Raw genomic sequence first — 15,804 nt, 5'->3', positions numbered from 1 at the left:
ACATCCCAGCGAAGAACAGGCTCCACAGGCTCGTCCCCAGCTCAAGGGGCACTGTCGTTGTGAGGCCAGGGTGCACCAATGACCTGCAACGCTCAGTGGTAGGCTGGGACTCCATAAGGATCTATATTATCCAGTGCGAGGCCCAGTGCTGCTGTCGCTTGTACAGTGAGGATCGAAAGTTTGGGCACCCCAGGTAAAAATTTGTATTAATGTGTATAAAGAAGCCAAGGAAAGATGGAACAATCTCCAAAAGGCATCAAATTACAGATTAGACATTCTTATATGTCAACAAAAGTTAGATTTTATTTCCATCATTGACACTTTCAAAATTACAGAAAACAAAAAAAGGCGTCTGCAAAAGTTTGGGCACCCTGCAGAATTGATAGCATGCATTGCCTCCTTTGCAAGGCTGAGAGCTGCCAGTGTCATGGATTGTTCTCAATCATCGTCTGGGAAGACCAGGTGATGTCAATCTCAAAGGTTTTAAATGCCCAGACTCATCTGACCTTGCCACATTAATCAGCACCATGGGATCTTCCAAGCAGTTGTCTAGAAAAATGAAACTGAAAATAGTTGACGCTCACAAAGCTGGAGAAGGCTATAAGATAGCAAAGCGTTTTCAGATGTCAATATCCTCTGTTCGGAATGTAATTAAGAAATGGCAGTCATCAGGAACAGTGGAAGTTAAAGCAAGATCTGGAATACCAAGAAAAATATCAGACAGAACAGCTCGCAGGTTTGTGAGAAAAACAATTCAAAACCCACGTTTGACTGCACGATCCCTCCAGAAAGATCTGGCAGACACTGGAGTTGTGGTACAGTTGAAGATAATGAAGTGAAAACAAATTTCTAATGTCCTTCAATAAGTCCATAAATAAAAGGTATAACGTGAAGGTTCAGGACGTGTCCAAGTGAAGATTCCTAATGGTATTGTGCTTACCGGAAAACCGTGTATAAATAGCCAGGAAATCAATAGAAAGCAGGATCAGGATAACTTGATGTCCTTGACCACCGAAAAGCCTTATGATCTTGTAGTGAAGACTCCCAGGAAACTCGGATGCATTCATAATTCATGAAATGAGAAAAAAGACCGCCATAGCGTAAAACCAAAACGACAAAAAAAGTGATAGGGCCTTTTCACACGGGCGTTCCGTATGTCCGTATATCATCCTATTTTTTTTGCGGATGATATACGGACATAATGTATGTCAATGGCATTGTGGATGACCATCCGCTGACATCCGATTTTTGTCCTTTCAATTCTGTTCCGTTTTTTGGAACGGAACAGAACCCTATTTTTGTTCCGTTTAAGAAACGGAACGGATGCAAAATCGGATGTCAGCGGTGTCATCCGCTGACATCCGAAATGCCCATAGACATACATTATGTTCGTATATCATCCGCAAACGGATGGGATGATATGCGGACATACGGAGCGGATGACCCAAGTGTCATCCGCTCCGTGAATAAAAAAAAAAAATGTGCCGGAGCGGATCACAATGTGGTCCGCTCCGTGTGAAAGAGTCCATAAAAGGAAAGATGATGCATTCACAAATTGGGTGCAATGACGTAACCAGTGTGAATGTGCACCGATAGGTGAGTAATGCACATGCAGGTACTCCTTACCAGAAATCAAATAAAAACCACTAAAGGTGAGTAATTCTCAAATGGTGCCAAGATGTTGCTGACAGAGAAGGGCTAATAGATCCACCACCAATCTCCGCGCTCCTTACCAGATCTACTGAGGTTATGCACATATAACAGATGTTCAAATGATGGACATGATGCGCAAGAGGACATAAGAACTTCAGCTGGCTCCAGAAGTGCGCTCAGGATATTGACAACTCAGGCGTAAGTCAGCAATATAAAACAGAAGAAGGGAACGCCATAGCATAAAATCCAACAGACGTTTAATTAAAAAAACAAAATTACACTCGCATGCAGGATGAAATGTGCTCGCATATAGTAATAAAGCCGCCGGTTGGTCGGCTAAACTCGCCCGTACTTCCTGGAGGCTGGGGGGTGATGTCAGCACGCCGTGACCCAACGCGTTTCGTCACAGATGACATCGAAGGGGCTGGGACTGTTGGAGGACGTAAGAGAAATATATTTTCATCTGCAAATGGACAGAAAAGTAATCGGGCTGCCTTCGGGTTCTGAAAAGCCCAGAAGTCGGGTCAGGTTTTCCCCTACCCCGAGGAGTTTCACAAAATAGTGAACAACCAATGGCATTGCATCAAACATATGCTGGTGATGCCTAAGCTGTTTAACTACCGCTATCCCTTTGCGGATCCTGTAGACAAACGTTGGACAGTGTCACCTAAGGTGGACCACACTGTTTCTAGGTTGAATAAATCCACCTTGATGCAGCTGGAAGACTCTCCGGTGTTTAAGGATTCGGCAGATAGGCATGTGGAGACTCTTTCCCGCCACTTGGTGGCAGGCTCCCTGCTCAAACCTGTGTTTGCTTCAGAGAAGGGGTCTCAAACTGTCACGGCATGGTCCAGGGTGCTTCGGCGCACCCTGGTGGCAGAGTCGGCCTCTCCGACTGCCCTTGATATGGTGGATCAAGTGACCCAGGCCGTGATGTACCTGTGGCGCGGCCTTGGACCAGGCTCCTTTAGTCTCACGGTTGTCTGCGCTTGGGGTTGCGGTCCGCCACATTATTTGGCTGAAGAGTTGGTCGGTGGACCACGCTTCCAAAAAGACTGTGTCTGATGTCCCTTATGTGGGGAGTCGTCTTTTTGGGGACACTGAGTTGATCAAGGGGCTTACGGGTGGTAAGAATACCTTTTTGCCCCAAGCCTCTAAGGGAAAATTCACCCATGCTAGGCGGGCCCCTTCTTTAAAAGCTCATTGTGGGTCCTTTCGTGCCTTCGGGGTACAGGATAAAGGAAAATCCTTCACGACCTCAGGGGGTCACAAGAAGCCGTGGTCGGGCAAGCCTAAGGCCGGTCAGGCCGGTTCGGCTGCCCAGTGCACCTCTTCCTGAAGGGACGCCCTCATCCATTTCAGGGGTGGGGGGACGTCTGCGTTTTCAGGAACCCTGGTTGTCCAGAATTCAGGACAGGTGGGTTCACAAACTGATTCGTTCAGGGTACAAGATCGAGTTTCGATCTCGCCCCGCAGACAGGTTCTTTCCATCAAATCTCAATCTGACTCCTGATCATTTCAGAGATCTCATGGGGGCGGTGCAAGATCTTCTCGCCCAAGGAGTCATTGTGCCAGTGCCTTCACGGGACAGGTTTCGCGGTTTTTACTCAGACCTGTTCACGGTGCCAAGAAAAGAGGGCAAAGTTCGTCTGATTCTGGACCTAAAGTCTCTGAACCACTTTGTGAGGGTACAGAAGTTCCGGATGGAATCCATCAGGTCGGTGGTGGCGTCGTTGAGTCCAGGAGAATTCCTGGCCTCCATCGACTTGAAGGATGCATGTTTGCACATCCCTATCTACGAGGGTCAGCAGAGATAGGGTATTCACCAAGGTTTTGGCTCCGGTGCTGGCTTTACTGCGTTTAAAAGGGATTGCGGTCCTCGGTTATCTGGACGATCTCCTGTTAAGGTCGAGCTCGTGTGCAACTTTGATGAGCGATCTGTCGGTCACGATTCAGATGCTCCAGGAGTTCGGGTGGACCATCAACTTTCAGAAGTCAGCTCTGACTCCTTCGGTTTGCCTTCCGTACCTGGGGATGGTCCTGGAATCCGCTCATGCAAATGTTTTTCTCCCGGAGGACAAACTCCGGACCCTGCGGGACGAGATCGGGTCCCTCGGGGACAACGATCTCTCCTCTCTACAGGCCTGTATGCGGTCCCTGGGTCTGATTGTTTTGGCTTTCGAAGCCATCCATTTTGCTCAATTTCACACGAGAACTCTGCAAGCAGAGATCCTTGCCAGGTGGAACAGAACGGCTTACATCAATCACCAAGGGGACACCAAGAGTGCCGGGCGGCCAAGGAAGTAGCCACGATCCTAGCTTGGGCTGAGACGCACGTTTCGGCGATTTTGGCTGTTCACATTCCAGGTGTGGAGAACTGGCAGGCGGACTATCTGAGTATCTGGGAGAATGGTCCCTGCATCCGGAGGTGTTTCGCCTCCTGTGTGCCCTGTGGGGGTCTCCGAACATGGACCTGTTCGCGTCCCTTCTCAACAACAAGGTGGGAAGGTTCGTGGCCAGAACCCGCGATCCTCTGGCGGATGCTAGGACGTGTTAGTGATGCCTTGGCACCGGTGTCGGCTTATTTGCATTCCTTGGATGTGGTCCGGGCAGTCAGGGTTTACCTGTCTGCCACCAAGTCTTTTAAAAAGTCTGATTCCCTGTTTATTCTTCCTGAGGGACCTCGGAAGGGTTTCGGCTGCGTCCGCGTCAACCATTTCTAAATGGATCAGACAGACGATTGTTCAGGCCTATTCGATCAAGGATCCTTTCCCTGTAAAGGCACATTCTACTAGAGCTGTCAGTTTCTCTAGTAGCTTCTGCTTCTGTGGCTCAGGTGTGCAAAGCGATGACCTGGTCGTCCATGCACACTTTCACAAAATTCTACAAAATTGATGTGATGGCATCCTCGAATGCTTCCTTTGGCCGCAGGGTTTTGTGTGCGGCGATTGTTTGAGGAGACATGTTTTTCTGTCTCTTCCTGGGGTGTTTTTTTTTTTTTTTGTTGCCCTGTTGGCTCAGTTGCTTTTTCTGGCCTGATTGATATGTTGCCTTTTTCAGTAGGTTGCGTCTTTCCACCCCTCACACCTGCACTGCTTTGGGACGTCTCACTCGTAAAGCATGTATGAGGGGCTGCGACTGTCGTAGGACGTAAGAGAAAATAGAGTTTTTGTAAGAACTTACCATAAAACTCTTTTCTGAGTCCTCCGACAGTCGTAGCCCCCGCCCCTTTGTTTTTTTTTAATATTGGGGTTATTGCCTTCTGGTACTGCTTGCTACAAAACTGAAGGATAGTGGTAACTGGATCAGTATAATGGCTGAGGGACGCCCCCCTGGAGGTGTGCTTAAGTGTAGAAAGTTTATTAACATTTAAAACTGCCTAGCTTGCTCCTGCAGAGGGCACCATTACCCACTCGGTAAGTTCTTACAAAAACTCTATTTTTTCTGTAGAGATTATGTGCAAAGACAGTTGAAGTGGTGTTAAACCCAAAAACAAAAATTGTATTATATTCCAGCTTGCCAATTATTAGATGAGGTGGCTGCATTATTTTTCTTTTTTTAAGCCTTTTTTCCATTTATACCTGGTGATCCGGCCATCAAGTCTGTTTTTCATTTTCCTATACCAGACCAAGCTGTCCTAAAGTAACAGAGGGTGGAGAAAAACCATATAACACTAATAGAGTTGCTTACAATAATCTGCTTTTATTAGTAAATGTAAAATCTTTATTCCAAAAGGAATAAAAAGAACTGTTGTAACTGCTTAAAAAGTGTTATCTGGAGTTCGCCTTTAATAAGGCAAGTCCATCTAAATCTGCTAATGCATAATATAGTACATAAAAAAGTAAACTGATTGGTAAGAATTGGTACATCTAAAGATTAAGCTGCTTTATATTTCTTTTTTGTTTTTAGGTTAAATAACAATTTAATAGTAGAAACACTTTCAGTCATTTTAGGACATGACTTTTTTTCTTTTTGAACAAACTGTTGAAATATTTGTAAAATGTATGTACATATTCTATATAGAAGATGTGTGTACATTTGACAGGGTGAATGGAGGATTGTGCGGCCTCAATATATCATTTTTTTTCTCATCTTAATATAGGTTCTGTACAATGGATTTACTGGTCGAAAGATCACATCACAAATTTTTATTGGACCTACTTACTATCAGAGGTTAAAGCACATGGTAGATGATAAGATTCATTCCCGTGCAAGAGGCCCTATTCAGATTTTAAACAGACAGCCAATGGAAGGTAGATCACGGTAGGTATTAAACTGTAGTGGTTTTGGTGTAGTTTTAAAAAGTATTTTACAAATAAACATTTATTACAAAGAACTCCCTTTACCACAATATTCTCAGAGCACTATGGTGAATGAGTCACTGCTCTGACTCATCTACAGTATATAAAATTGCAGCTTAAAATATTGCTATGTAAACTGTGTTTTATGCCGCTACGGTCAGGTGTTTCGCTGGCAAAAGCTTCACTCTGTTGGAGAAAAAGCATTTCCTACTTTTTTTCACCGGATTTAGTTACCGCCTTCAACTGATGCATCTATCAAGAGCTGACTGCTTACTGCCTACATGACTTTCTAGCAGTTTCCAAATCAGTGATCCTGAATCACACCTTGTTGCAGGGCTTGCCTGTATTCTTCGGGCACCGGTTCCTGCATGCTCTCCCTGCAATGTGGTGCAACAAGAGTACTTAGCCACAGGGTGCTATACAGGTCCAGGTTGTTCTCCATTCCTTATAATACCCAGACCCTGAAGACTCCACCTGAGGGTATGCCCCTCCATGATAGGCAAAGCCTTGACTCAGGATGGGACCATTGATGTGGACAAAATCAGACTGGGTTCTTGACTAACATGTCTAGATGGATCTGTAGTATACACTGCATCATTATCCTGTAAGGCATACTGCAGTGCTATGCACACAAGAGGAACAGCAACTTGCAATCTTAGGGCTTTTCCCTAACTTGTTTGTCTTACTCTTCTGTGTAATAGGCTCACCTTAATATTTTTTTTTTTTCTCACCACAGTCGGTAGTTCTTTTCTGGCTACTAATGAAGTACCTAGGACTCTTAGCTGCACACTTCTGGCTGCCATTTTCTTTTAACAATGCAAGCTGATCATTTGCCACACCACCTGTCTCCCAACTTCAAAAAGAAACAGTCTACAATTTTCCCAGCACACTTACGAGCTAGCCTGCAAACAAACCAAATTGTCCCTGTCCAAGAACTCCGTAAAAAGCGCTTTGTTACGAACATCTGCAGTTCTAACCAAAGTTTTGAGAGTCTGAGTTGGAGCATACATATTGATGGATAAATTAAGGGCAGGTTTGCTTGAAGGGAGCCCACTCTTCCTTAAAGGCCCAAGGACACATGGGACTCCCAGCAAGAGAACAGTGGCAGCTGATGGCATCCAGTGTGTCCTCACACCAAATCAGCGAACAAGCTATACAAAAGATTGCAACCACCCTAATTTCTAACTGGCCTTTGCAGGAAAGGTGCATATGGAAGGGCAATGTACAGAACTAACAAATTTCCCAGAACACCTACCAGTTAGCCTGCAAATAAACGATATGGTCCCTGCCTAACAATTCACGTTAAAAACAGAGGATTTCATTGCACACATTTTCAAGTATATGAGAAAGCCGTAGTGCCAACTTCAAGGTTTCTCTGTATACTGCGGTTCTAACTATTATTTTGAGAGTCTCCAATTTGGAACTCATTTAGGGATACTGCGACCCCCCCTCAAGCTTCTCTCAAGTTGATAGTGGTTCCCTTGCTGTGTAGCAAGCTCTAACACTGACACCACTCCAATTCCCATAACACCAGCTCCCTTACAGAAACGCTATCTGTTTGGCTGACTAAGGTTTATATCACAGCCACCAGACCTATTCGAGAGACTTTCCCCACTTCAGTACTTGGGGGGGGGGGATCAACTGCAAGGGCTCTTCTGCCTCGCCTCCTCCTGATTCTATTTCTACCCAAGAAAACAAATTTGCCTGAACACTCACTGTGGCACAAACCAAGAGGGATGTGGATTTTCTGTTAGAGGCACCTTGAGATTTCTCTTCACCCTTAATTTACTTTCTTACCCACTCATCATATGTTGGCTACTGTGGATTCATTAATTAAGGTAGTTTTTAGCAGTCTCTGGATAGATATGCCTAGTTGCTACACAGACCTCAAAAAAGTTACAAAAAGAGTGCCTTCTATGGAAAGTACTCAAAATCGGGTATGTTGGACTTTATACAATGGCTGGCCAAACTAAATGGTTTTAGTAAAATGGTTGTTGCAGGGCTGGCCCAAAACCTTGTGCTGCCTGGGTCCAAAAATTAAATGCTGCCTACCACCCCCCCCCCCCCCAAAAAAGATCACGCCCACCAAATGGCACCCACATGGTGATTAAAATTAAATTTATCAGGAAGTCAGATTTACATTATAACCGAAAACAGTGCAGCGCAATTTCATATATCCTCAAAACTGCTCAACAAATTGCTCATATACGTGCAAGATAGTCCATCATAGAGAGTCCATATATGTAAAATAAAACTGCTGTGACAGGCAAATCTTTAACAATGACATCAGACACCCAGGTGTAGGAACGACTTGAAGCCATGCAAAGAGCGCACAAATAGTGTATAGACTCCCATCACCACAGGTATTACTGCCTCTCACCTCCACAGAGCGACCCTGCAGGGTCTAAGCGCTTATAGGCATGTACTCTGAAAAAAGTAGTCCTCTCTCTCTCTCTCTCTCTCTCTCTCTCTCTATTGGTTCCAAGGTGTTCGATGTAAGAAACACTCCACCATATGCATGTATGAGGAAACAATAAGGGAGATCCAAGTGCTCTCTGTTAACGTTGTACAAACTTTATTAATGTGGTAAAATATTGCACTCACATGATGGTGAAGAAATCAAAGTATCTCATATAGCGGTAGATAATGGAGCGAGGTCGGCGTCTCCCTGCTGATCTCCTCCTTACTTCCGGGATAGCTGGCGGGTCAGATTTACATGTACATTTACATGCAACAGCTCCTTGTCTAAATGCAAAATCATATGACATACCATTATGTTAAAATCCAAACCACAAACTCCAGTATTATTTTGTTTGGATGTTTTACGTCATTGCGCACACCTCTACGGGTGGCAGTATAAGGCCTTGAAAAAGCGCAGTACAGCTTTTTTTTTTTTTTTTTTTTTTTTTTTTCTGAGCTAAAATACAGCCCATTACTTGTAATGTACCTATGGACACAGGCACGTAAACAGTGCATTCTTCAGTAAAAAAAAAAAAAAAAAAATAGAAAAATCTGAATTTTTGGTCAGTAATTTTATGCCTCTTGCACGTAAATGTTCATTAACAAATTGTGCTGAACAAGCAGAAAATTGGCCCGCGGGACTTTATATGAGGTGGGTGCTAGTGGCTTGAGATCAATAAATTGCACAATGGATAAATAAAACAATATGTAATTTTATTGCATTGTATAAACAAGTTGTACAAATAAAAATGGTAACATGTATTCAAATAACACATAGCATAGCTCAGTGGCCATATTATATTATGTATACAGCATGAACAATGTTAAATCGCATATAGGCAAATATCCTGGTGTAACCACTTATTACCAATAGCCTGGATATTATAATGAGGTTCCATAATAGTTGAGTATGATACATAGTGATCTGACGCGTTTCGGGAGCTACATCTCCCTTCTTCAAAGATCAAATGTATTCAAGGTATATCTACAAAAGAACAATATGTTGGAATAAACAATGGAGGGTAAAAGAATTTGAGTAAAAGAAATGGCAAAAAAGTAGAATGGATTCAAAGGGAGTATAAAATACTCAGATTAGTAAAACTCAATGGAAAATTGGATTCCCGTGTGGAAGCGGCGGACCAAGTCTGACCCGGGAGCTGAAGGGTCCCGGTGGAGAGCAGCCAGAGAGGGGGGGTCCATGGCAGGTGGGTGGTGAATAAATAGTGGGGAGAGGCACCTTCCAAATCTGTTGTGTGTGTGTGTGTATATATATATATATAATATACAAGTAAAAGTAAAAATGTAGCATAGTGCTAACAATGGTAATGAACATTCATAGATTGGATAGGAAGGGCTGGTGTGATGAAAATAAGGAAACTCCCAACTGTGTGAGAGGAGAAGTGAATACAAGGAAGAAAACAAAGTGCATAAACCGCAAAGTGGCTGTGTAAAGAGAGGAAAGTGATTGATGGGAGTGTACCATGGCAAATTGCCAAGGATGTGGGGGATGACAGTGGTGAAATCATGAGTGAAGGGGTGCTATCCCAAGGAGAAGGATGATGAAAGAGGAGATGGGAGATTAGCCCAGTGACCAACCTACCATGTTTCCCCAAAGCTGGTCGCAAGCCTGGGACCCTAACGTCATGTGGCGGGTCAGGACGAGCCGAAGCATCCGTGACCTCGTGGAGGAAAGGAACGTTGGAGGCGGACCTTCCCCTCCCGCAGATGTAATGGCACGCAGTAGCGCAGTGACGTCAGTGAAATCAGTGAAGACCCTGAAGCACAACGCTGAAGGTGCGGCATGACGCCGATGTAAAGGTGGACCCGCTTGTCCCAGATAGGGGAGGAGCGGGGACAGCAAGGGGGCGGAGCCTCCCTCTTTATACATCGCAGCATCACTGCGCTACTGCGTGCCATTACAGCACGAAAATGTGTGCGTGCACAAAAATGCATTTGCGTGACAATACGTGCAAATACATACAAAAAGTAGATGCCCAAACAGGAGTATTGTGTGCAAGAGGCCTAAGATGGGGAAATGCCACCCGTAACGCACCGCAAACTGATAATAAAGAAAACTGCTGGAAAAAAATCTCAAAGGGCCGCCTGGGTCCAATGGACCCATGATAGGGCCGGCTCTGGTTTGTTGCCTCCTTTCCTACTCCTAGATTTCAGAGCTTTCCATCTCTTATATAAGAACTCCTGTCCTTGAAGAATTACATTTATTGCAGAAGATGCATCAGTGTGAACTATTTCAGTATTCAGGCTTCCACAAGGTTCCCTGACAGTACCATTTGTCTAACTTACAGTTAGACTTGCAAAGACATCAGATCTCTGTTGCCAGGAATTTTCTTACCTTCTAACAAAGGTAGTGTGCAAGATTCTTCTCCCCCTCTAGTTAACTTACACCTGTACAGGGAGTGCAGAATTATTAGGCAAATTAGTATTTTTGAGGATTAATTTTTATTATTGAACAACAACCATGTTCTCAATGAACCCAAAAAACTCAATATCAAAGCTGACTATTTTTGGAAGTAGTTTTTAGTTTGTTTTTAGTTTTAGCTGTTTTAGGGGGATATCTGTGTGTGCAGGTGACTATTACTGTGCATAATTATTAGGCAACTTAACAAAAATCAAAGATACAGTATACCCATTTCAATTATTTATTTTTACCAGTGAAACCAATATAACATCTCAACATTCACAAATATACATTTCTCTTACGTCCTCCGACAGTCGCCGCCACTTCATATTCGTCACTATGGGGTTAATGACCTTTTCTCCGTAGGAGTAGCTAGGCAACAGAATATGTCAATATTAAAGCTTTTAACATATCCCACCCCCAGGGGGTGGTCCCCTCAGTCAATAACCTCCTACTTCCTGCATCCATACCTCAGTTTCAATGTCTAGCTTGTCAGGAGTAGCTGGATGTCTCTATGCTGGGGCATTTTGTCTCAGCCTTTCTCTTCTTTTTTGATTATATTTGTTTTTTTCTCTCTTTACTTGGCTGTTACTTTTGTTAGCGTTAGGTCTTCTGATGAAGAGGATCGTGCGGGCTGGGTCTCGGGCTGATTCCCCTGCTCGCAGGTTGTGGGTCAGTGGCTTCCCAGCCTGCCATCGAGCGTTCAGTCAGGTACTTTTCCTGGCACTCTGAACGACCCATCCCTGTTCGATGCAGGGATGCTATGGTGAGGTGGCTACCTCACTGGACGCCATGCGGTTTCGCACCGCAATTCTCCTGCGTCCTGACTGTGACTCTCCCTGTCCCATGTACAGTGGCTTGTTCGCTTGTGCGGGTTCCCCACGCCATTTAGAAGGTAAGTGTATCTGTGTGGGGAACTGTCTGTTTGGGGGGTGTCAGTCTGGGACTGTGAAACCCTGCCTCTGTTCACACTGTTTGGTCTCCCTGTCTGCTTGGCTGCATTCTGTGGGCTGCAAGGAGGGGGGCTATGCTGCACTGTTCTGTGTCAGATTATGTGCTGTGTGACAGGCTGTGTGCTGCGGGGCATGATTGTATCGTGTTATGCACATTTGCGGCGACCGCTGCGGCGGTCCGCCATTATTTCACTTTACTGCATGTGTTTTTGGCGGTTTCACTGTGTGTGGAGGAGCGGCGTCTCGGCGCCAAACGCCGCCATTTTGGCGGCGCTCGCTCCGACCGCATGTTAGCACTGCGGGCGGCCATTTTTTTTTGTAGCCTTCCATAGGCTTTAATAGAGCGCCCTGCGTGACATCACTTCCTCTTCCCTGGGCGCACCGATCGAGGCAGCAGCAGCGGTCTCTCCAGGTTTTTACCTCTCTATCCCTGTATCCTTGCCTGAGTTGTACTTTTTCCCTGTGGGGGTCGGCTTGTGCTGGTGTGTGTGTGCGGTGGGCTGCGCTCGCCGCGCTTTTTAAAGGGGCAGTTAACCCTTTATTCTTCCACATACTTGGGGGCATGGATTCTCAGGAAAGCAAATTCCCTGCCACCTTGGTGGGAGGCCAAGGGACTGCTGTTTCCCCCCCAGGGGCTGATTTGGCTACGGTTGTGGCTAACCTTGCTGCTCAGGTGCAAATGCTTGTGGCTGCTCAATCCACTAAAAGGCCCAGAGTTTCAATTTCCTCTGATTCAGAGGGTGAGGGTGATGGGGCTGCCATGGCTGGGGTCTCCTTATCGGGGTCCCGTTCCTCCCTGGATCTTGTGGGGTCTGAAGGTGAGGCAGAGTTTGAAGGGGTTGATAATTCTCCCCCTGGCTCGTCTGAAGAGCTTGCACTCATGGATGAATTGGTTGCTTCTATCAAACGGACACTGCGCTTACAGGATGAACCATGTCCTCCTGCTGCCCTGGCCGCTTATGGGAAGCAGAAAAGGCGCAAGACATCACAGGTTTTTCCCTGCACTGATGATTTTCAGCGCGCTGTTAAGGAACAATGGCGCAATATACGCAAGCCTTTTGCGGTGCCGAGTAGGTTCAAGCTGCGTTATCCTTTCACGCCCGCTACTGATGAGCGATGGTGTGTGCCACCTCCGGTGGATCACGCGATAGCGGTTTTGAATAAGTCCACTGCGGTTCCTGCAGAGGATACCCCGGTGTTCCGGGATGCCACGGACAGGAGACTGGAGTCTCTTGCTCGTCATACTTATTCTATTACTGGCTCTATGCTAAAAGCTCTTTTTGCTTCACTTATGGCAGCCCAGGCTGTCGCAAATTGGACGCAGGTGCTTAGACGCGTCCTGATGGCTGATTCTGCCCCACCGGTGACGTTGGCCACGGTGGATCAAATCCATCAGGGTGTCATGTATTTTTGTGATGCGGACTTGGATATAGTACCGGTGGCTGCACGTGTGCACAGTGTGGCGGTGTTGTCTCGCCGCCTGGTTTGGTTGAAGTGTTGGTCTGTGGACCAATCTTCGCGCAAGACCTTATCCAATCTGCCCTATGATGGATCTCGCCTTTTTGGCGAGTCCTTGGATACACTGATAAAGGGGATCACGGGTGGTAAGAGCACGCTCTTGCCCCAATCCCACAAGGCTAAGGGCGCTCAAGGTAAGAAGCATGCCTCTTTTCGGCCCTCTCAGGGGTCCTTTCGTGCCTTTCGGTCGCACTATAACGGCAAGCCATTCAAAGGTCAAGGCTCCCAAAAGAAGCCGTGGACAGGTAAGCAGAAGTCCGGCCAGTCCGGATCCGCTGCCCATAATGCGGCCTGAAGGGGCGCCCTCACCCAGTTCTGGGGTGGGGGGATGCTTGCTCGGTTTTCTTCAACCTTGGCTGGCCCGTGTTCAGGACAGGTGGGTTCAGGAAATCGTTTGGTCTGGCTACAAGATCGAGTTTCTCTCTCGGCCGGAGAGCAGATTTTTTCCCTCAAATCTTCAACTGTCTCCGGAGCGTTTTGCGGGATCTGTGGGCTCAGGGAGTGGTGGTTCCGGTGCCTTATCGGGACAGATTTCGGGGGTTCTATTCCAATCTGTTCACCGTGCCCAGGAAGGAGGGCAAGGTACGTCCAATTCTGGACTTGAAAGCTCTGAACCGCTTTGTGCGGGTTCGCAAGTTCCGCATGGAATCCCTGCGGTCGGTGGTGGCTGCCCTGGTTCCGGGGGAGTTCATGGCCTCCATCGACTTGAAGGATGCGTACCTTCACATCCCGATTTTCGAGGGTCACCAGAGGTACCTTCGATTCGCCATTGCGGAGGATCACTACCAATTTGTGGTGTTACCTTTTGGTCTCGCTTCGGCGATCAGGGTTTACCTGAAATCGACTGAATCTTTTCGCAAGTCAGATTCCTTATTTGTTCTTCCAGAGGGTCCTCGGAAGGGCTTGGCGGCGTCGGCTTCTACCATCGCCAAATGGATCAGACAGACCATTGAACAGGCATATGCTTTGAGGGGAAAAGTTCCTCCTATGCCTGTGAAGGCGCACTCTACCAGATCTCTGAGTACGTCTTGGGCCTGTCACCATCGGGCTTCTGTGGCCCAGGTGTGTAAGGCGGCGACTTGGTCGTCCGTTCACACCTTCTCAATGTTCTACAAGGTGGATGTTCAGGCATCGGCAGATGCTTCCTTTGGCCGCAAGGTTCTTAGTGCGGCAGTTCTTTAGGGTCCCTTGTTTTGGGCCCTTGGCTGTTTGGGATATATTTTTATCCCTAGGTTGTTTGCTTTTTTCCTGGGTTGTTGCTCCTGTTGAGCAAGTTTTTTTCATGCTACCCAGCTGGTTTCCTTCCTTTGGTAAGGTTCCTTTCTCTGATGTGGAGACGGCGTTTCCTTAGGCGCGGCTGCGTTTCCCACCCCTCATGTTTGCACTGCTTTGGGACGTCCCCATAGTGACGAATATGAAGTGGCGGCGACTGTCGGAGGACGTAAGAGAAAACGAAATTTTTGTAAAATCTTACCTGTAAAATTCCTTTCTCTGAGTCCTCCGACAGTCGCCGCCCCCGCCCCTCTTTTGGGGTTTGGTTGTATACTCTACTGCTATTCCACTGAAACTGAGGTATGGATACAGGAATTAGGAGGTTATTGACTGAGGGGACCACCCCCTGGGGGTGGGATATGTTAAAAGCTTTAATATTGACATATTCTGTTGCCTAGCTACTCCTACGGAGCAAAGGTCATTAACCCCATAGTGACGAATATGAAGTGGCGGCGACTGTCGGAGGACTCAGAGAAAGGAATTTTACAGGTAAGATTTTACAAAAATTCAGTTTTCTGACATTCAAAAACAAAACCAAAACAAATCAGTGACCAATATAGCCACCTTTCTTTGCAAGGACACTCAAAAGCCTGTCATCCATGGATTCTGTCTTTGTTTTGATCTGTTCACCATCAACATTGCGTGCAGCAGCAACCACAGCCTCCCAGACACTGTTCAGAGAGGTGTACTGTTTTCCCTCCTTGTAAATCTCACATTTGATGATGGACCACAGGTTCTCAATGGGGTTCAGATCAGGTGAACAAGGAGGCCGTGTCATTAGCTTTTCTTCTTTTATACCCTTTCTTGCCAGCCACGCTGTGGAGTACTTGGATGCGTGTGATGGAGCATTGTCCTGCATGAAAATCATGTTTTTCTTGAAGGATGCAGACTTCTTCCTGTACCACTGCTTGAAGAAGGTGTCTTCCAGAAACTGGCAGTAGGACTGGGAGTTGAGCTTGACTCCATCCTCAACCCGAAAAGGCCCCACAAGCTCATCTTTGATGATACCAGCCCAAACCAGTACTCCACCTCCACCTTGCTGGCATCTGAGTCGGACTGGAGCTCTCTGCCCTTTACCAATCCAGCCACGGGCCCATCCATCTGGCCCATCAAGACTCACTCTCATTTCATCAGTCCATAAAACCTTTGAAAAATCAGTCTTGAGATATTTCTTGGCCCAGTCTTGACGTTTCAGCTTGTGTGTCTTGTTCAGTGGTGGTCGTCTTTC

General features: G+C 46.3%; 1 protein-coding gene across 2 annotated transcripts in view; it reads left to right on the top strand.

The window, feature by feature from the left end:
* The window catches only part of POLR2B (RNA polymerase II subunit B), an 837,536-nt gene that overhangs the window by 790,544 nt on the left and 31,188 nt on the right, over positions 1–15,804 (top strand). For both annotated transcript variants that reach the window (XM_082254374.1, XM_082254373.1), the window contains one exon: positions 5,756–5,916. In XM_082254374.1, coding sequence (XP_082110500.1) covers positions 5,756–5,916 — 161 coding nt within the window. The remainder of the gene's footprint in view (positions 1–5,755; positions 5,917–15,804) is intronic.

Source organism: Pelophylax lessonae (assembly GCF_965119305.1).
Source record: "Pelophylax lessonae genome assembly, chromosome: 1".
NCBI lineage: Eukaryota > Metazoa > Chordata > Amphibia > Anura > Ranidae > Pelophylax > Pelophylax lessonae.
Note: the sequence above shows the minus strand (reverse complement) of the source record. Positions and strands in the feature narration are given on the sequence as shown.